We start from the raw sequence: 20,541 nt of genomic DNA, 5'->3' as shown, positions 1-20,541 counted from the left end.
TTGGGAGTCCCAACCTAGGGCCTGAAAAGCAAATAGCCACTGCACAGGGAAAGGAAGCTGGTTGTTTTTTTTTTGTTTTTTTTTTTGTTTTTTTTTTTTTGGGGGGGGGGGCAAGTTAGCGCCAAACGGACACGTGACAGAGCAAATGATCCTGGGCTCCCAGCTGCAGCAGCATGTCTCTGCTTGCTAGGCGGCAGCAAGACACAACCCTCCCGTGCCTGGCCTGGCTCTGCACATCACAGTTCCCCTGCTTTGGCTGAGCTCTCTGGTTTGCTAGAAAGCTGGGGTGCTGCCCTGGGCAGGGACACACACACCCCAATCGCTGTCCCCCCCCCCCAGCCTCTTGAAGGCATTGCCGCCAGCTTTAGCTGCTGTTTGTTCAAATCCGTCCTGTAGGGTTTTACCCATATTTTAACCATCCCACGCTGAGGTAAGAGCAAACTTTTGCTCGGTTCTCCAGCAAACTGAGCTCTTCCTCCAAATACTCATTTTTCAGGTAATTTCTCCACTCCTTCAGAGCAGCTATAAATAATGGCACCCAGGTAGTGAACACTCAGAGAGCCACAAAGGACAGATCTTCCCAGGGTTTGGGGGCTTTCCAAGCCCCTTCCTTACGCCTTATTTTTGTGCACAGACTCAAACCACCTTTGTTTTTGGCTCCCGTGGTAACATTCAATTAGCTATTGTCCAAAGAGATGTTAAATATTGCCTTGCTTTTCAGACTGTCTGGCACAGGCATAAAATAGACACAAACGCTCATGTTGAGAAGCATTTCAGAGCAGGTCTTCAGCTCTTGCACAATTCAGCCCCATGAGCTCAGAAAAGGCATTTCTAGGCTTCCATCAAGCTAATTGCTCCCATGTTACAACCTCCTATATGCCAATCTTTAACATCTGTCAGGAACCTACATTTTTGTGCCTAACCAGGGCTGGTGCTAACCGTTCAGTGCTCTTGTGGCCCATGGAGCCAATAGGCATGGCGCAGCATTTGCAAAAATGCTTGAACACCCACACAGCTTCAGCCTCCTTGCACTATCCCAGCTGCCCTGCTTCCAGGTCTCGGCTAACATAGAGACACTCAGCACAGGAGTCTGGCCCTGCTGCACATCCCTGTGTTCAGAGAGAGCCTTCTCTCCGGGCTGCTGCTCCAACGCTCCCTGAAGCCACACACCACACACCGATCCTTGCAAAAAGGCTGCTTTTTGGAAACCAGGGGACCTGCTACAGTGAACACCTGCTTTGTCGTCATTTTTTCATATCCAGCCTCTGGGCTGAGGACCAATGCTGTAAGAGAGGCAGGTCTTTCAGTTATTCTTTCTGCATGTGGAGTTGGTCACCTTTTATGTTGCTTTATCTTTCCCAGACTTACAGCAGTGGAGGAGTGTTACAGGGGATGCCTGTTTTATATTTGTCAAGCTAGCTGGAACAGACCGCAGACAGACCCCTTTCCTGTTTCCCAGTTTAGCTGACAGAGTTGTTTCTTTTTCCATGCCTGCTTTCCCAGGACTGCACCACATAACCTCTACAAATGAGGAGACGTTAGCATAAGAGGCGTTTTCTGCTGTTTTCTCCCACACCCACCGTTTGAATTAAACATGCTACCAGTATGACAGAGGCTCTCCTCACAGCACAAAACATCACGTAGTTGTGTACCAGCTTAAGTAAAAGCCAATGCCTGTTTGCTCTGGCTGGGACTGTCATTTCAGCATTTCTGCAGACCAGCCATGCCGATCTGCCTAAATGTAGCTGCAGCACAGGCTGACAAAAAGGCATGGTTGAGCATCTTCCAAATTACAGCAGCTTCTCAGTCCAGGTCATCCTGCTGGTGCATCTGTGTAGTTAGCAGGACAATTATGCCTGCACAAGAGTGCTTTGCCAGTGATTTCAAAAGGAGACTAAGGAGTAAACATCTTTGAAAGGTTTTAATATACACCTGCAGTTTCAGAAATCTTTACACAAGCTACAGAGATCAAACCAAAGCAGCGAGTTGCAGAAGCTTCCTCTTCACACACGTGAGCAGCCCTGCTTTTTGTTAATTCACCCTTCCCATCTCCAAAAGCAGGGCGCTGTACTCCTTAGTCTGCCCCAGATGTTGAAGGACTGAAAGGACCTCATTTCTGGTCAGTATAAAGTTGCAGATGTAAGCTGTTGATTTACTGTCAACCAGTAGGCTGACACCCTCGACCTCCACCAACTTTAGCAACACCATAAGGCCTCTAAGGGCCAGGCGAGACAGTTTCTAACCAGAGGGAGCAGGTCTGCGAAGTCCTACTCCACAAGCAGCACAGAGCCAGCCCAGGGCAGGCAAATGAGTTTCCATCCTATATTTCAAGAGGGAGGGGGGAAGGGGAACTCTTAGACACTGGCTGGTCCCAGGGAAAAGTTATATTTCACCTCCCACAAGGTACCAACCACTCGCCTCATTTGAGATGGCTGCAGCTCAGCAGACCAGGGCTTGTGCAGTCCTGAATGAGATGCTTTACTTCCCCCAGGTTTGCTCTCCAGAACATGCTTGTGTTTTAAAGGGAGTCCAAGCTCTCCTGAGCATCAATAAGCAACGAGGCTCTCCAGAGGCTTTTTTTTTCCCTCCATCTTCTGCTTTTCTCAGACAGCAAAGGGCGCAGACTTTGGTTGCTATCTGCTCCCTGTGGTTTTCAAGTTTTCCACCAGGGAAGGAGGCTTTTTGGTCCTATAGGCAGCAGTGCCTGCGATCCGAGCACCTCTGATGTTACAGATGTATGGCAAAAGGGGAGGCTCCCGCACTACCAGCGCAGTACCCTTGGGAGTGTAGGCTCGCAGCAGCAGTTTCTCTTGCGGGTGAGCTGTCACTGCCACCCAGCCTGCACAGCCAAAAAACAGAGATAGTCAGCGAGGAGGGTCACTCATTTCTGATTGAGGGCACCCGCACAAACTCAGTGCCTCCCACTTTGGTTAAGAACTACCTGAGCTACCTAGACTTGATTTCTTCGAGAAACCAAGACGAGAAGACAACATCCAGCCCTTTACTAGTACAAGGCAGCACTTAAAATATATCTCTTCCTGGTGAACTTGGGGGGATGGTGGGAACTACCAGTGACACAAAGAAAGAGCTTTCCAATCTACAGGCCCTTCCCTTTCACTTATCCAAAGGCCTGCACAGTATCACAGCCACTGCTGATGTTACAGTACTTGTTTGGTAGCAGGAGCATAAAGTATTCAAATGCAATCATCCTGCACAAGCATGGTTATGCATCTCCCTCTGTTCCTGGAGGTTGCCAAGCCTCAGCTAGACAGTCACAGCTGTTCTGACTGCGTTGGTGATAGCTCTGCTCTAAGTGGGAAGCAGGGCTTGAGCCCTCCAGAGGCCTCTTCCCACTGACGTTTCTAGGATGCAGATCCTGCATAGTAAACTGTAATGAGAAAATGCTAAATTACCTGCGGAGGAAAGCTTGATGTCCGCGACTGCCTCAGTGGTACCAATTCCTTCCAGTGTAATGTCCTGAGGGATAAGCGGGGGGAACTCCTTCATTCGCTCTTCACCGCCCATAGGAACCTAACATCAAAACAAGGAGAAAGGGTTTAACAGCTACGAGATGCCTCATAACTCCTAAGTTAAACTGGTGAGCAAGACACAAGTAGAACTAAAGATATTACACCTTTGTTACTCAACTAAGAGCTGTCTCAGATACCCCCAGAAGAGCTATTCCAGGCTTGCCAAGAGTAGAACCATGATCACATCCAGAGCAACCCAGCGGGAGCTCAGAGATGAGCAAATATGGAGCATTCGCTACAGGACCCAGTTGGTCCGGTACTGGCTGCCTTGGCACAAGCACCAATACTTGCTCTCAACGTGTGCAGGAAGGGAGCTGCCAAGACGAGGCCAGCTCACCCTGTCCCTGACCAGCCTGTGGGTGCTGCATGGTCTGTGACAGCACCAAGGAACATGTCAGAGCACCAAAATATGCAAGGATGTAGAGGACCCAGCAGGTGAGGAATGGGAAAGGTATGTTTTTCCGCTACAACCTGTTGTGAAACCCCAATCTGAAGTCTACCATAGAAAAGTTCCCCACAGCTGCCAGTACTCTACAACTTTCTAAAAAAGGCCAAGCATCAAGGAGCAGAGCATCACAAATCCTGCAGTCAGCCTCCATGCTGGAAACAGAAGCTGTGCTGAAAATGCATCAACTCTCCCTAAAAGCACACCACAGCCTCGCTAGGGTGATCTTCCCAACAGAGCCACAGCCATGTGGTCTATGCAGGACCGCTCTGCACCAAAGATCTCCATCCTCCCACCCCAGGAGTCCCAGCAAACAAAACTCCTGGCACACGCTGTTTTTCCCAATCAATCACACCCCAGCCAGGACACTTCACAAGGCAGGATGACCTGCCTATCTGCAATCAAAAGCCCATGACAGCACCTCCTTCTCTTACCTTCAGTAACTCCTTGCCAGCATACTTCTCATAGATGGCATCTGCTTTACTCATGGTAGTAACGTGGACTGGCAACAGATTAGAAGCCACGACAGAAAACCAGGCGGGTTTTTTTCCCTGATATACATCAAAAGGAGGTGATGTTACTTATGATAACAGAAAAGGACCCCCAACTGCTCTCTCATGCTCCATTTCTCTCCTACGCATTGGAAGCCTGTTTGAGTGGCATCCCTTTCCTGCCTAAGGACAGCCCATTGCCTCTGTGCCACTGCAGAGCAGCCAGGGTATATCACAGAGCTGAGTTTTCAAGAGAGAAGCACTCACGGCTTTACCATCCCACTCCGAAGCCTCCCCAACACTGCTGCCTCTGCTGTATCTGCCCAGCTCAGGCAAAATCATCCAAAAGATGTCTTTCCTCAAGTTTCGTTCTCAAGAACAAACTCATTGCAGTTATTTCACATGATGGCTGGCGGACATCTCCTGTCGGGTGCATCCTCTCCTATCACTTTGCATATCTAACATGTAACTCTTGTTGAACCGTGCTCAGCTCTGAGCTGCCTTTGAGCTTTGCAAAGACTGATGGGGAGCAGTTTCCAGCAGGTGCTCTCATAACCTTTTGCATGCAAAGCAAACAAGGCTAGAGAGCAGGGAGAGCTCTGCACACACTCCTAGCAGCCCAAAACAAGGGCAGCAATCACTCTAAGTTCATCATAGACTTAATTTGAGGCAGGGGCTCCTCTACCATGGTCTGGGCATAACAGTCTTTCCTCAAGGTCGCTGGAGGATGGAGTTAGGCAATGGGCTGAGGCAAATACTGAGGAGCTGCGGGGCTCCAAGTGGGGACAGCCCTGCTTGTTAGGAGCACTGTTACATGGAGAACAGGCTTATGGCACAAAGCCCCGACGCCAGTCCTGCCGCCTTAGATGTCTCTCTGAGCCTGATTCTCCCACCTGGGGATGGCATTATGCTTCTTTGCCCTGACTTCAGGTTCCCCAGGCTGCTGGCATCAGCTGCATTCTTCACAACTTGTATGAGCAAAAGTTGTCCCTTGAGACAAAACCCTCCCCAGGCTCAGTCCTGCAGCTGGAGTGCCTGCCCCACCCTTCTCCTCTGCATCGCACGAGAACTGTCTTGGCCTCATCTGCGCTCATGCACCCTCCTGAGTTTGCAGTGCTTCTGCAGAGGGTGCTGGCTGGCTGTGACACGCAGCCTCTTCAGGCAAGGTGTCACCCATATCGCTGTCCTGCTTAGAAAAAGACGTAGTGCTTCCTCAGACCCCTGATGATGTCTGACCCATCTCACCAGGAAGTCATTTGCTGATAGCTTTGCCCAAGATGTTGCAGGTAAAGGCTGTTTTTCCTGCTGGGTTGCTCTCCTCACCATTAGCACATTTCCTGAGGGAGGCTTTGCACCTCCATGCTGCTGGTTTTCAGGCCAGGGTTTTGGGTCCTCCCCATAGCTATCCTGGAGCTCTCCTGCCATACTGTCACACAATTACTTACAGCATCCCATTATCTTCACATTTCTGCTTTTCCTCCAGCAGGCCAAGAGCATCCTCAGCAAAGTACTAATCCAGCATTTCTACAGTGATCCTGGAAAGCTGACTGAAACAGAGGGATTGTCCTACATCTCCTCTCCATTATAGGTCCTCCTTCCCAAAATGGGTCAAACTGGTGCTAAGGATGCTGCCCTTCTCAACAAACTCAAGTGGGAACCACTCCTTCTGAAGGTAATGTCACAGGAGGCCAGCTCCACACTGCTCAAAGATGCTCCACACAGGATTTCTAATACGTGGAAGAGGTTAGGGTGGAAAAAAAAGAGCCTTTAAAAATATATATTTTACAGACACTAAAATCCATGTGTATCTCCTCACTTCTTTGGAGAAAATCCTCAGAGAGCTCCTTGGCAGGACAGACAAATGCCCACATTTCTCTCTCTTGGCAAAGAGCTCTCATGAAATATGAGGAAGAAAAACACACTCTCCAGTTAATTCTGGCACTCTCGTCCCTCCCTGCTTTGTGCTAATCTGTATGTCGTGGGAAGCCCACCAAGCTGAAAGTGTTGGTCAGCATTCAAAAGCAGTGAGCGTTACACAATGTAATTATTCCAGGCTGGTAACAAGTATCAGACCCTTCAACTGCAACTCCCCATCCTAAGACACCTTTACTTTATGCGGTGCTTTATTAACAGGTTCATTATCTCAAGAGCAGCAGATAAGGAAAGAGGAGAGAAAGCTACCCAAACAGCCTTTTATCATTTGGTACTATAATGAGAGAGGGAACAATTGCTCATAAAATCCTTCCCCCCCTACCTGTAAGTAGTCTATACGTCCCAAGGCTGCTAAAAACAAGACCATCTCTGGCTTGAGGATGAAAGTCCGTGGAACGATGGCATGCGTTGGCAAAACCAGCTTTACTTCCTTCTCTGTCAGAAGATTTAAAACCTGCAAAAGAAATTGCACAGCCATGACTCATTCCAGATGTTTCAACGGAGACAATGAAATTAATACTTTATAGAGGAGAAGGATCAAGTAGAGCAGTGTGGAGAACATCTAACAGAATAGTTCTCCAGCTTTGGTCTACACGGTAAGTGATAAACAGGAGGAAGTAGGGGTAGGCCCATTCTGCAAGGCAATGCAAGGTCCATAACGAAGTCCAACAGCTGCCTGCTAGACCAGGGATTTGAGAATCCTGGTCAAGCTGAATCAAGCTCACACAAATTTTACAAGCTAGCACTACAAAGTACATAGTTCACGCTCAGTTGGAAAGCTGCTCATCTTTTTTCTTTTTTAAAATATGCTCATGCTCTTAACAACTCTGCCTGCAATACCAAGAGTGCAGACCACAAAAATAACAGTTTGTGGTCCATATGCTATGCTCTTTGGCAAGGAAAATCTTTACTTGCATTAGGTATGCTTTAGCATGAGTGCAACCATCTGCAGAACAACTGGAGGCCACCTTTAACTACAGCTACTTAGCTAGCTATGTAAAGCATTGCATCGATTCAGGTGTTAGCTGCAAGTCTCAAGTATTTCAGTGAGAGCAAAGTGCCAGACCACACTGTGAAACAACTAAAACTGCAATGTGACTGGCCTGCCAGAGTGTGGATTCCTGCTTGGGGCACAGTGAAATGAGCTATCTCATCTGCAAGAGCTCCCACATGCTCCTGCTGCTCGTCTTTCTCTCTTCCACCTTCCCTTCCTTCCCCTGGCTTACCTGACTCATCTGTCCAGGCCTGATTCCGTGAAAGGATCCAGGTCAAAAAGTCTACTAAAAAGCCAGCAACTTAACTGCCAGCACTGCAGCCACAGCAGTCCGATCACATCCTAAAGAAGCATTCTTCAAATCCAGCTATGAACAAATGCACAGGCACAAAAATTTGGGGACCGGTGCCTTGAAAATCATAGTTAACCTCAAGGAAATGACTGGTCTCAGCATCTGGTTGACAGCATCCCTCTTCCCTAAACACAGGGAACTGACAACAGAAATGCTTCTAACTGCTGCCCAACCATGCCACAGTCTCATGAAAATTCAAGTTCACTTAGCAGCTTAGCAATGAGGATTTGTCTCATTTCGGCATTAAAAGATCGAGATACAAGAGTTGTGGTGCAGCCAGAAGCACCACTGCTTTTCCTACATTGGCAAGCAGGTGATCTTTAGTTTGAAAGCTGCAGCAGCCTTTAACAGGGATTCTGAAACACCAGGAGACTTTGTCCTGCGAGCTGCAGGTTTTCTAGTATGTTTGGCAATGCTTAAATCAAAATTTGACAGTTACTAGTAACCCTCTGCTGTGCTTTCCAGAAGTTTGGCTTTGTAGGAAGGCATGAAGCAGCAGCTAAAAAACAAACCTCTAAGGAACATGGACAAATATGTTAACAACTGCTTTCCTTCCCTCTTCTTCCAAAATACAAAAAACTCCCCCCCCCACCCATAACTGGAAATTTCCCCTGCCAAAATCTGACACACAGATCACCTTGCCTGTCCTCCAGCCAGAGCGAACGCTGACTGCAGAAACAAAATTCAATCTGAAACTTAACACATATACCACCTACCCTCTCCAAAGGCACAGCAAGGAAAATCAGAATCAGAAATGGCATCATGAATTTCCTGGATGCAGGAAAACCCACTCATTTTCCACACTTATTCAACTTCAGAAGAACATGCCCAACCTCTAGCTACCAAACCAGGGCTCCAAGCCCCTGACTCCTTTTACACCAGATGCTTAGCAGCCATCAGAGAGCAAAGGGTCATGGCAAAGTGGGTTATGATCTGGCAAACACATCTATTAGAAAACTGGTAGCAGTGCTTGTAAAAGCAGCACCTGCACTTGAGCTATGCAGCCTCAGTTTCTTGCACTTCATTCTCTGTGGAACTTTCCTGCCTTCTTGTACTTTTTAGTCTTCCCCAAAAGATAACCTTCAGCTCTGCATAGATTCCAAAACAATTAAAAAAGAAGAAAAAAAAGAAAAGCAAAACACAGCTTTTTCAGACACATGCAATGCATCAGCACTAGCTTCAGAGCTGCTGCTCTAGTGAAACCGAGTCAGGCTTCACATAAAGGGGCTATTAATGGCAGCACTGCAGATCCTGTTGGCTTCAGGAAGACGGGAAGATGCTTCAGGTCTTTCTCAAAGATTTGGTCCAGTCACACAATACCGGTTATTCTCCTAATGCTCCATATGCGATAACTTCACCTTGCTCAGTAGGCTGGCAGAGCTAAAACAGTGCAAACTTCCTTGGGCAACACTGGTATAAACTTGCTTATAACAGTACTATTTACTTCTCTTCATTTAAATGTTAAAAAAGTTTGCCTGCACAGTTCCTCTGCAAAGATCACAGTGTACATCACTCAGGAATGCAGCAGTGTTACAAAATGCACCCTTCCCAGGTAAAACAAACACACAAGAAGAAACAAAAGACCCCCACCTTTTAACACAATCACCCAAACTGAAAGAATCCTAAACCTAGGAGCGCAGCAGAAATACTTTCCCACGTGCACAACTAAGGCAGGACAGGCCTCCCAAACCCTGACCTCCTGTGACACAGCACCACAGAGTACCTACGCAGTCTTCCTTTGCAATCCCTGGTGTGTCAAAACACCAGCGAGCATCCTTCACTTCATTGTACGTGAACTCTTCCTTTTCTTCGCGCTTCTGAGGGGGATAGCCAGGATCTTCGTCTACGCTATACGAGAGCGCGTCAGGGTCAAAGTCAACCACAGGGCTACGCTTCGGCCGTTGAAATGTTCTTCCAACTCTTCCTGGATTAAAATGTAAAGCTTCCTGGTAATTAATTTATTAAGTTGCATTTCCTTCAATTGGATGTCTGTCCCTTCCCTTCCTTACCTACCTAAAAAGAGGTGCATCACAGATAATATAACGGTGACAAAGATGATATGCGGCTAGAAATGTGGCTGCTCAAGAGCCACGGGACTAATAAATTCCTTCTATATTTCCTGCTTAGCCCTCCCCAAACCCAAACCCTTAGCAGTGACCAGGTCACAAATACCCTGTTATTTCTTTTAATTATAAAGGAGACTGCCTTTTTTCTTTTTTTTTTCTTTTCTTTTTTTTTTTCTCTTTAAGAGCCTTAAGCTTTCAAACACCTAATTATTCAGATGCGCGCGTACAGTGCAACAAGGTCCTTTTTCCATTTTAGAGGAAGTGAATTATTCCTCTTAGATTGGCTTTGTGTAATTATTACACCAGTCTTATGATACAGGTGTCCAGACAAAGGCCATGCCTCCACTTAAACATGAACGATTGTGTCTGTCTTTTGCTCTGGATATAGTGCAATGAAGGATGATCCAAACCACAACTTCATGGCTGACTGCAGATTTCACAGACATTGCAAGCTCCTGAAGTCAAAGCCACCTTCTAGCAACCTCCTCTTTAGGCTACATACTAAATTGACGTACAGCCACTGTGGCCTGCTACCCAAATGTTGTCATTAAAATTCAACTTATCTTTTTTAAGAATGAAAGAGATGTGCTATTATGCAGTATCCTTGTAATCCACTATGATATCTGAACTGATGGGAGGTGCACTGCACAGAGAAAACCTCTGCCACGCTACTGCGACAGCTGAAAAATAAGTACTCAAAAGAAATACTAATGATACTACTTTGAGAGGAGCTAGAGCTCTTGCATACATTACTGGGAATAAAAACTGGTCAGAATAACGCCTATTTGGAAGTTTCTTATTGTCATAGTAGCTAGTGTGTTCTTGCTGTAAATAAATGAAAATGAGTTACTTCAGGGTGGGAAGAAATTACTCATCCATAGCTGGACTTTACAGCAAATTAAGGAGTTAACAGCTCTTCCTGTAACACAGTATTTTCATCGGGACAGAGTGATAGCTTTTGTCAGACAAAACTCACCCACTAAGTAACCTTGCTTTTTAAGGTGATTAAGGCACTTTATTTCTTCATTACTCAGCTGGTCTTCTGTTTTTTCCGCCTCTGCTTTCAGCCTTTCCTGCCTTCGGAATATCCTGTCACACGTAGGGTTAATGATTGGAAATTTTAGCAGATTGAGTGTTGTTCCTGGAAAAAACAACCAAACAAACCACATTTGGGTCTCTTACTACCTGGCATATTTAAGCTCTGAGCAACAAGAACAAAAAAACTGCTCCTCCAACTTTTAGGTGAAAACCAGTGACACAAAGTTGGAGGGGGAATTAAGCATCAAGCAAACAGCTAACCCTTTGACAGAGGGACCAACTGCTGAACCTTCTCTCAGGAGGGCGGTCAGCACCTCACGCTTCTCTAACTGCAGCATTAAGATTGATTCAACACACCTAGCTATGTCCCGCTCGCAGACAGCTTGGGCCTGCCTACGACTGTTTTCCAGGCCCTCACAAGTCCACCTCCCAGTCCTTCTTCAGCCTGGAGAGCATCCCTGATTTACAGCGAGACAGCAAGGTGCACAGATCGGGGACCAGATCACCCTGTCCCCCGGAGCGTGCAGATTGGCAGCTCCGGTTTTCTGGCCCACTTTGTGCTATGGCATGTACTTGCGCCGTGAGATAAGCAAACGCTTTACAGCATTGCACGGGAGCTCACGCGGCGCTGGGGCGGCAGGCCAACTGCCAGGTCAGTGGTGAGGGGTGCCAGGGCCGGGCCCGGCGGGTCTGCCGCGGCCAGCCAGCCTCTCCGTGCCCAGCAGGACCCTGGAAACAGCGGCGGCAGCCCTGACCTGGCCAGGGCGAGACGGTGGCACAGTCGACGACGTCGGGGGCGCGGGACTTGCAGTAGTCGGAGCGCAGCAGGGCGTTGAAGAGCGTTGACTTGCCCGAGTTGGTGGCGCCCAGCAGGTAGACGTCGCCCGCGCCCCGCCAGGAATGCTGCAGCTGGCTGACCAGCCCTTCGAGGCCGAAGCCCGTCTTGGCGCTCACCAGGCAGATGCCCACCAGCGGGGCCCCGCGCAGGCCCGCCTGGGCGCAGGCCGCCGCCACCCGCCACCGCAGCCGCCCCAGGTGCCCGGGGCCGTCGCGGGGCAGCAGGTCCACCTTGTTGCCCACCACCAGGACGCCGGCGGCGGGGGCGGTGGGGCTCAGCAGCGCCGGCAGCTGCGGCAACACCGGGTCGGGCAGCTCCAGCACGTCGAGGAGGTAGAGGAGGAGCGGGCCGCGGCCGTGGCGCGGCGGGCGGCGCAGCGCGGCACGCACCACAAGGCGGTGCTGCTCGGGGGGCAGCTCCAGCCGCAGCGCCCGGCCGTGGTGCGCCAGCAGCCAGCACCGCTGGCACACGGCGGCGCGCAGTCCCGCCGCGCCGCCCGCCAGGCTCCGGTACTTCTCCGCCGGCAGGAAGCCCGGCGCCGCGCCGTCGCGGCACTGCAGCTCGGCCCCGCAGCCCGAGCAGCTCACGCCGCTCGGCGGCACCGACGGGTCGGGCCGCCCCGCCGCCCCCGGCCCCCGCCGCCGCTCCGCGACCGGCTCCGCCTTCCGGTGGGGCGCCGCCTCCCTCCGCTCCGGCACCGGCTCCGGCTCGTACTCGGGGAAGACGAACTGCTCCTCCTCGCCACTCGCCGCAGCCCCCCGCCGCGGCACCGGCCGCCAGGCCCGGGCGCGGGCCAGCCCGCCCAGGAACGCCCGGCCCAGGCGGTGCATGGCGCTGGCGAACGCCGCCACCCGCCGCCGGCGGTCGCGGGGCTCCTCGCGCGGGGGCACCCCCGCCGCGCGGCCCAGCCAACCGCAGCCCGCCGTGAGGCGGGAAGAGGAAGGGCGTGGCTTGGCGACCGCGCATGCGCCTCCCGCCTCGGTGCTTCCAGCGGGCCCGGGGGGTGGGGCGAGAGGGCTGACGGCAGCGCGCGGCGCGTGCGCGGTGAACGCGGCGCGTGCAGGCGCCGCCCTCTCTCCCAGCGGCTCGGCGGTGGTGCCCCGCGCTCTTCCCGTGCTTCTCGCTCTTGTGTCGGCCGCTGCCCGCGGCTCCCTCCGCCGCCGCCATGTACGACGCGGACGAAGGTGAGGCCGTGCGGCTGTTCCCATCCGGGCCCGGCGGAGGGGCCAGGAGAAGCCGTTGGGCTCGCGCGCGGCCTGCTTCTGGGGGAGGGGGCAGGGGAGTCGTTGGGCTCGCACGGAGCCCGCGTGGGGGCGGGGGAGCTGCCGGCGCCGCCGTGAGGGGCTTTTACGCAGCCTCCTGCGGCGCAGCCGGGGCGACCCTCTGCCGGCCCCGCGCCGTCCCCCCCCCGTTAGTCGGCAAATAGAGGTGGTGATTGAGGTGATTGAAGTCTGACTTGAATGTTATGCTTCCTGGACAGATATGCAATATGATGAGGACGATGACGAAATCACGCCTGACTTGTGGCAAGAAGCGTGCTGGATTGTTATTAGGTGACTTTCTAAAATTCACTGTTCTTAATGCTTCGGGTCTTAAAGGTAAAATCTAGTTTGGTAGCAACATGTGATGGAAACTCCAGAATTCTTTGTACAAAATTGTATGTTTTATCACTTTTTGAACAGAAGGGCTTTAAGCAGAAACAGCAGGGTTTTGGCAGCTGGCCTTGTATATAAATTGCTAGAGAATGAGAAACCCTACTGACTCCTAATTCAGCTAGACTGTTTTGACTGAAGTACGAAATGATTTTGATCCCAAATGACCCACGTCATCTTGTCCACTACTCTTACAGTAGGTGCTGTCATTAGGAGATCAGTACTTAGCCGTTTGCCATGTTAGTGTTCTATTAGTACTACATGAAGGCCCAGGCCCTGCAGCTTCTGCCTCTGAGAGAGCAGAAGGCTGTGTGGAACTAGGCAAAAAGCGTTTCTCTAGATGTCCTAAAGCAGCAGTTCTGAAACAGAAGAGTGTACCTGCAGAGCTAGTCCTGTAGTTTGTCTAGATAGAGAGTAGGGATAAGAGACTTTGGAGGCAGAAGGAGAGATCCTTTTGCTTGTCTGGCAGCTTAGTGATGAGTATTACATTTGCTTTGAGTCAGGTGGGAGGGAACTGGCCCAAATCCTTCAGCTGGAGCTCACTCTATATGAGGATTTAGATTGCGCTTTCCCTCCCTCTCTCCTTCCCTTTATGCAACGGCAGGCTGTGCTGACAGGGTGCACTCTGGCGGCAGCTCAGTAGGCAAGGCTATGTTTCCCTTCTTGGGGAAGCCTGAAGTTACTGATGGGGGGTAGTTGTTATGAGTTTTCTCCAGAGATCTGGTAGGTGATGGGGCAGAAGTGAGGGTAGTAAGGGTTCCCTGGCTGGCTTCAGGAATGCAGGGTCACTGGAGGAGAGGAAGTTGCTGGCCGGAGCTAATGCAGCAAACATGTTTAGATCATCCCATTAGAAGCTAGGATGCGGGACTGGCATTCAGGTTTGGATTGCCACAGTTAGGGTGTGTTGGGAGGTGACACAAAAATTAGGCAGAATCCAGAGGCTGCGGGGGCAGGGGGGTGAAGCTGGGAATCTCTGTGTGTTTGGAGTTGAGGGGATCCAAGCTAAAAAAAATTCTGAGAACTGTTATCTTGAATTAGAGGCCTACAATTGCGTGCACTCAGTTTACCGCAGCTTGGAAGATGATCTGCAGCAAAGTAATTTGTCATGTGCATTGTAGAAAATATTAGCTGAAGCCGCCTTTACTGAGGTTTAAGTCATCATGTTTCACTTCAAATTTGAGATAGGCTGTGCATACAGCCATAGCTTAGTCAAGAGTTGGCAGCAAGTCTGTCACTTTGTTATGTCTGTGCCTTTGAGGACAGAGAGAATTTATTTTTTAACATTACTGAGCAGCTATGTTTGAAACTTGTGCCTCAGAAAAAGTCAGTGTTTGTGTTTTCATATTGTATTTAATGACTTCTGAAGGTTTTGTAATAAATTTTGGACTTGTCAATATATAGAGTATGTAAGAGCTCTTGTTGAGTAACGCACCTTTTTTTTCTTTTTTTTAGCTCCTACTTTGATGAGAAAGGCCTAGTCAGGCAACAGCTGGATTCTTTTGATGAGTTTATTCAGATGTCTGTGCAGAGAATTGTTGAAGATGCTCCACCAATTGATTTACAAGCTGAAGCCCAGCATGCCACAGGAGAAGTGGAAGAGCCAGTAAGTGAAGACCCTGCAGAGCTAATTTGGTTTTGCAATGCAAAATGATTTTCTGTTATGTAGGTGGGTTTTATTCACTCCCCTCTCAGGAGTCAGAAATAAGTCAAGAGGTCTGACACTGCTCTTGTGGTGAATGGGACAGAAGTGTGAAATGTCTGGATTCTATGAGATACATGCCCAAGTTTTCAAATAGTCAAGCTTACTGTCAAGGAAAACATGCAAGAGCGTTGTCATACATGGATTCAGACTTTCCTCTTCTGTAGAGTTAGTGACTCCTGGTAGTTAAATTGTTCTTTGAGTCAAGGAATGACTGATTTACTACTGTAATCCTGTCAGTTACTGCATGATACCAGTCAGGATTGGGAGTAAGCATCACTGACAGGGATATAGTGGAACAAGCCAGCTAGCCGAAAGCAAATGTATTTTGATGGGATTTTGCATTTTCAGTAGCTTTATCGTGGCAGGAAAGGTTTATGACTAAAGTGTTCTGTGCTAGCTTTCTTAACTGAAGTTAGGCCTGGGTTTTCAGAAGGTGCATTGCTCATCATCTCCCATTGGTACCATGTTCCAAAGGAGAACAAATCGTCTAAGGTCTGCTCTGTGTGATGGCTCTTCACGAATTGTGTGTACCTTCTCTGTGGGCCACAATGCTTTCATCTGTCTGTTCCATATGGTATTTTGATCCCCATTCTGCAGGTGCAGAGAGGGATGATCCAGTCCCCTACCACCAGTCACTACCTTGCTGCTTCACTGGTAGAGATTTAAAAGCACTTTAACAGCCCAATTTGTTTCACAGTTTGACTGCCCACTTGCATTTTTTTGTGGGCAAACAGTTTTATATAGAGAATAGCTACGATTTCTTTCCTTTCTTGGCTGGACATACAGTTCATAAACTTTTTTCTCACAATAATTGCCCTTGATGTTCCCTCTGTTATTCAGTGTATATCATACCAAGTTCTCTAGGTGTGCGAAAGACCTTTGCTCTATGTGGTTAAGGTTCAGATCACAGGCATGGTACATGCCTATGTTCTTCTCTACCAAAATATGGTGTTGAACTTTCTCGAATCAGAGAGCTTAGGTTTCTTATTTTTACCATCATATTAAAGTTTTTTAGGGTTAGGTCAAGACACGAGAAAAAGAAAACCCGTTTTTACCTTTAGGCTCACTTAGAGACAATCTCTTGCCACATATGAGGCTATTTGACCCATTTAAGGAGACTTTTTGATTCTTCTTCTTCCCTTCACTTCACAATCTTGAATTTTGAAGGCTGTTTGGGCTAGATTTATAGCACACAGGGAGGCTTAACAGCCGTGCTGAGCAATAAGAATTACAGTAAATGTATTTCATTGCTCCCAAGATAAATTGGGAAACTTGGTGCATCAGACTGGTGCTGCTGGAAATCCAGGAGAAAAGGTGTCCATTTGAGTAAGAATTGAGAGAATGTTTTGACCTACAAAATGTATGCGAACAAGGTGGGGAGCAGCTCTGCTACCTACTGTTGTAGGAAGCTTTTCTGTCTGTTGCATTTTTTTAAAATCAGATAGTTTTCAGGTCTTTTCAGACAATTCAAGTCTTACTTTGCTTATTGATCCTATAGGATCATCCTAGGAACTGATTTTACCCAACTTGCTATGTTTTCAGATGCTGAAAATGGTCACCCTTATCCAGTAACAGTTTTGGTTAGTAGTAAGAAAGAGAGAAGATCCTGAATACAGAAGGCTAGTTATTAATATTTCTTGTGGATAGCAGCAGTGAGACTTCCATTTTGTCTGAAAGTTGTGTTGATTTGATACATTAATGCAATAATCTGTTTAATCTATAGAAGAAACAAAACTATCTACCTCGGATGTTAAAAGAGTGTTTTCTGTAGCTCTGTGTAGGACAGAACGGATGGAATGGGCGATTTCCTCTTTTGCCTTTAATAGTGGGTCCAGAGAGAGGGTTGAGTGTGAGGACTTTGAAAATAGACTTTAGAAAGTCTACAACCACCTGCGACATTACCATAAGCTGACTTTTTTTGCTCTATATTAGAGCTTGATTTGCTAAAGCAAGTGCTGCTTTAGTGGCAAGCTACAGCAGAGTCCTTATGGCTCAGATACGGTAAGGTGTCTACATGGAATTCAGGTTCTGTTTTAGTAATAGCTGGCTTCTAAGCAGATACTTAATTGGGGTGGCAGCACTGTAGTTCTTTATTTGGATGAGCTTCTGTTCCATAAAAGGACAGAGTGTGAGCTAGGAACTGAAGAGAAGATTTTAAGTCAATGGGTCCTTCAAGTTGCGTACTTGCAGGTCTGATGATTTGCTTATATTTCCACGTGCCTGGATTTTGATCAGTGAAGAAATGCTTTGTGAATAGAGTGTCTCATCTGTAGGTCACTGGGCACATAAGCAGGCCAAGCTTGTGCTCAGTTTCTACATGTTTGTGCATCAGGCCTGAGACCACGCATACAAAACACTTGAGCAAAATTACTGTTGTGTAACTGCTTGCTTTCTTTTAAGTTCTAGGTCCCGTGCCAAATCCACAAATGCACTTCGATCGGAATATTGTTTTAAAACTTACAGAGCTTTGTTTTGAAAGCCAGGTTTTTGGTTTAGATAAGGTGAATACTGTAAGTCTCATCACAGTAGGATTCTGAATGGGATGAGTTGGAGGTTGGAGCGAAGTGAAGATCCTGAGAATTCTTCTGTTGTTGAAGGTGCTGTAGCAACCTGAAAGGATTTCAGTGGAACTAAAAATAAAACTACTAAATTTGGTATGTTCTATGCAAGGGAGCAATGCTTTATGAAAACCAATACCCTATCTAGTTATGTAAACTGTCTCATTGTAAGTACTGAATTACTTGCAACTTTTTGCATCGTAAAGCTGCTAGCATTAGCTAAACCTACATACAGAACAAGTTTCTAAAAAAGGCATATTCTGTTTGTTAATATACTCACTGAGTTGGCAGATTTTGGATTTGCTAGCTATTTCACAGGAGAAGACCTATGGGGATGCTTTATTTTTCTTCTTTTGCCAAAGGTTTTGACTTGTCAGTTTTCTCTACGTGTTTTTATTAGTGATCTGGTTAGAAATTATTGGAAGTTTTTAAGCGCTTTTTCAATGTAGCCATTTGAAGAGGGATTGTTTCCTTACCCTGAACTGAAGACATGCAGCAGCGCTGGATCTTAATCTCCAGGGCTGCTCTTATACGACCAAAACCAATGTTTCTTCTATTACAGGTAAATGTCTTCTTGTTTTCCAGCCCCGGTATCTGCTGAAGTTTGAACAAATCTATCTCTCCAAACCGACGCATTGGGAAAGGGATGGCGCGCCGTCACCCATGATGCCCAACGAAGCCAGACTGAGAAACCTCACGTAAGAAAGACCTCTGTAGAGGGTAACACAAGGAAGGAACAGTTGTCTGCATTATAAACTGAGTCTTTTTCAATTTAGTCATGCACTGAAAACGTAATAATTACTGCTCCATTTAAATCCCGATGTCTAGTTGTTGAATATAGATGATGATTTGGTAATAATGCCTGTTATTGCCAGTGAGTGCTTGAATAACTGTTTTCATCGTCCTTCTGTGCTGTCTGGAGTAATAACTGAGGGGTAATACGATGTTATTTTTATTCTGTAGGTATTCAGCCCCTCTGTACGTGGATATAACTAAAACAGTTATTAAAGAGGGAGAAGACCAGTTACAGACACAGCATCAGAAAACTTTTATAGGAAAAATCCCTATTATGTTACGTTCAACATACTGCTTGTTGAATGGCTTAACTGACCGTGATCTTTGTGAACTGAATGAATGCCCTCTTGACCCTGGCGGCTACTTTATCATTAATGGATCAGAAAAGGTAAGGGATGATATCTTGCACAGTCTGCATTACAGATGCTGAGAGTTTTACATTACACATTGACATGTCTTTTGCCAGGAACATGAGCACTTTTATCCCAGTGTGCTACATTTACTTCAGGTCCTCATACTCTTGTAGAAAGATGAGCTTTTTGTCCTCTGTTCAGCACTTCCTTAAGCCATCTTTTCTCCTCCTTCTGTGAGACACGGTTCCTTCTACAGTTTTGTAAACTGTTCTGTATTGAATGCCAAGTACTTGGATCTTCTCCTTTCCATTTTCAACACTGTAGAGCAACATTCAATTTAAACCTGATCATCTGTTGGAGGAAGATAATTCCTTACTCGCAATCTTTTCCAGGTTGTTCACAGCCGTGTAGGTTCATTTTTTGGTAAGAGTAGGTTTATTCTATTCCTTTCTTCCCTTCAAAGCTGCAGACCCAGCTTTAGCAACGCATGTCCTCTATATTCCTGTGCCCCGTCAATGATACTGTCAGTTTTTTGTAACTGACACCTGGGCAAACCCAGCAAAAGAAGTAGAACTATATTTTTGTTCTGTATCATTCTTACCAAAAAGAATCTGTTTTTGACCATTGGGGCTGGCATTTCTGTCTTTGTACGTGTAGTGCATTGGCCTTGGAAACAGAGGTAGGGAAATGCTTTCTTTATCGGTGTTGTTGCTAAAGCTAGCACAAATGTCTCAGCACAGCTAGCAGCTGTGGTAAGTGTGTCATAGAGAATACAGTGTTCTCAGTGTCTTTTGTTTCTGGTATTCTGTCTTAACTAGGTGTATGTTTTGCTTCCTACTGTACTTCTAAGGTGTAGAGAATAATCCAAATGAGTTTGGCAGGTTGACTTCATACTGTGTCACTAGCAATGCTTTTAAAGGTAGGGCACCTGAAGGAATGAAAGAAACACACTGTGCATGTTACTTTCAGCATACCTTTTTGTCAGTTATTTACTAGTGTTCTTGTTTCTAACACAGGTTCTGATTGCTCAGGAGAAAATGGCTACAAACACAGTGTATGTGTTTGCAAAGAAGGATTCAAAATATGCTTACACAGGAGAGTGTAGATCTTGTCTGGAAAATTCCTCTCGACCAACAAGCACTATATGGGTTAGCATGCTGGCCAGAGGTGGGCAGGTATGCCTAAGCAGTAAAACGCTCTCTCCCCTCCCCCCCACCCTGGTGGAATCAGCTAATACTATGTCTGGCCTTATATTAAAGATTGTTTTAGGAGTTCTGTTACTGTCTTCTCATGTCATTTCCTTTGGGGATTTTGAGTAGAAATTTCTTTTGATGTGAAGTTGTGAAGAAGGTAAAATTGTATGAAAATGTATTTCGTTCATCATAGATCATGCTTGTCTTTGGGACAAATAGTTCGGTTTGGGGGCTGAAATGAAGACTCTCTTTGTGGCAGGCTGGGAGATGTGGCTAAAGAATCTGTTTAGAATTACTGTAAATGAGTTTTTAAAAAATCCAAACAAGCTGCTTGTTTTTTGACAAAGGACAAGAGTAGGAGTAGGGACACTGTCTTTGCTAAGAGCCAAGTTAGCATTTAGATGCGTTTTGCAGGCCACATATTAACTTATGTTTAGCATCTTAAAACTGTGGCACTTGTCAAAGTCCAGGCACTGTGCAGTGGTTTCCCCATACCAGAATAGTCTTGTGAGGAGAAATAAATGCTATTCGTGACATCATATGCAGAGGGTCTTGGAACCCATTTACCACTACTGGTGTTTGGATATTCCCAGATGTGTTTA

At 47.3% G+C, this 20,541-nt stretch overlaps 2 protein-coding genes across 3 annotated transcripts in view; one reads left to right on the top strand and one right to left on the bottom strand.

Moving 5' to 3' along the window:
* Positions 1 to 1,902: 1,902 nt before the first annotated feature.
* NOA1 (nitric oxide associated 1) lies at positions 1,903 to 12,622 on the bottom strand. Its single transcript, XM_064510206.1, has 7 exons — positions 11,604 to 12,622; positions 10,787 to 10,951; positions 9,472 to 9,668; positions 6,721 to 6,852; positions 4,410 to 4,526; positions 3,414 to 3,531; positions 1,903 to 2,839 (listed from the first exon to the last, which is right to left on the bottom strand). The coding sequence occupies exons 1-7, from the start codon at positions 12,514 to 12,516 to the stop codon at positions 2,634 to 2,636; spliced, it is 1,848 nt and encodes a 615-aa protein (XP_064366276.1). The 5' UTR covers positions 12,517 to 12,622; the 3' UTR covers positions 1,903 to 2,633.
* A 76-nt stretch (positions 12,623 to 12,698) lies between these two features.
* The window catches only part of POLR2B (RNA polymerase II subunit B), a 20,386-nt gene continuing 12,543 nt past the window's right edge, over positions 12,699 to 20,541 (top strand). The window contains exons 1-6 of one of the 2 annotated variants that reach the window (XM_026110373.2): positions 12,699 to 12,870; positions 13,167 to 13,239; positions 14,791 to 14,941; positions 18,184 to 18,296; positions 18,562 to 18,781; positions 19,763 to 19,921. In XM_026110373.2, the coding sequence (XP_025966158.1) occupies positions 12,852 to 12,870; positions 13,167 to 13,239; positions 14,791 to 14,941; positions 18,184 to 18,296; positions 18,562 to 18,781; positions 19,763 to 19,921 (735 nt within the window). In that variant the 5' untranslated portion in view covers positions 12,699 to 12,851. Of the gene's footprint in view, positions 12,871 to 13,166; positions 13,240 to 14,790; positions 14,942 to 16,450; positions 17,695 to 18,183; positions 18,297 to 18,561; positions 18,782 to 19,762; positions 19,922 to 20,541 lie in introns of those variants that run through there. The other variant, XM_064510205.1, reaches the window with a different exon arrangement.

Source organism: Dromaius novaehollandiae, chromosome 4 (genome assembly GCF_036370855.1).
Source record: "Dromaius novaehollandiae isolate bDroNov1 chromosome 4, bDroNov1.hap1, whole genome shotgun sequence".
Taxonomy (NCBI): Eukaryota; Metazoa; Chordata; class Aves; order Casuariiformes; family Dromaiidae; genus Dromaius; species Dromaius novaehollandiae.
The sequence above is the reverse complement of the archived record's forward strand: the minus strand, read 5'-3'. Positions and strand labels throughout refer to the sequence as shown.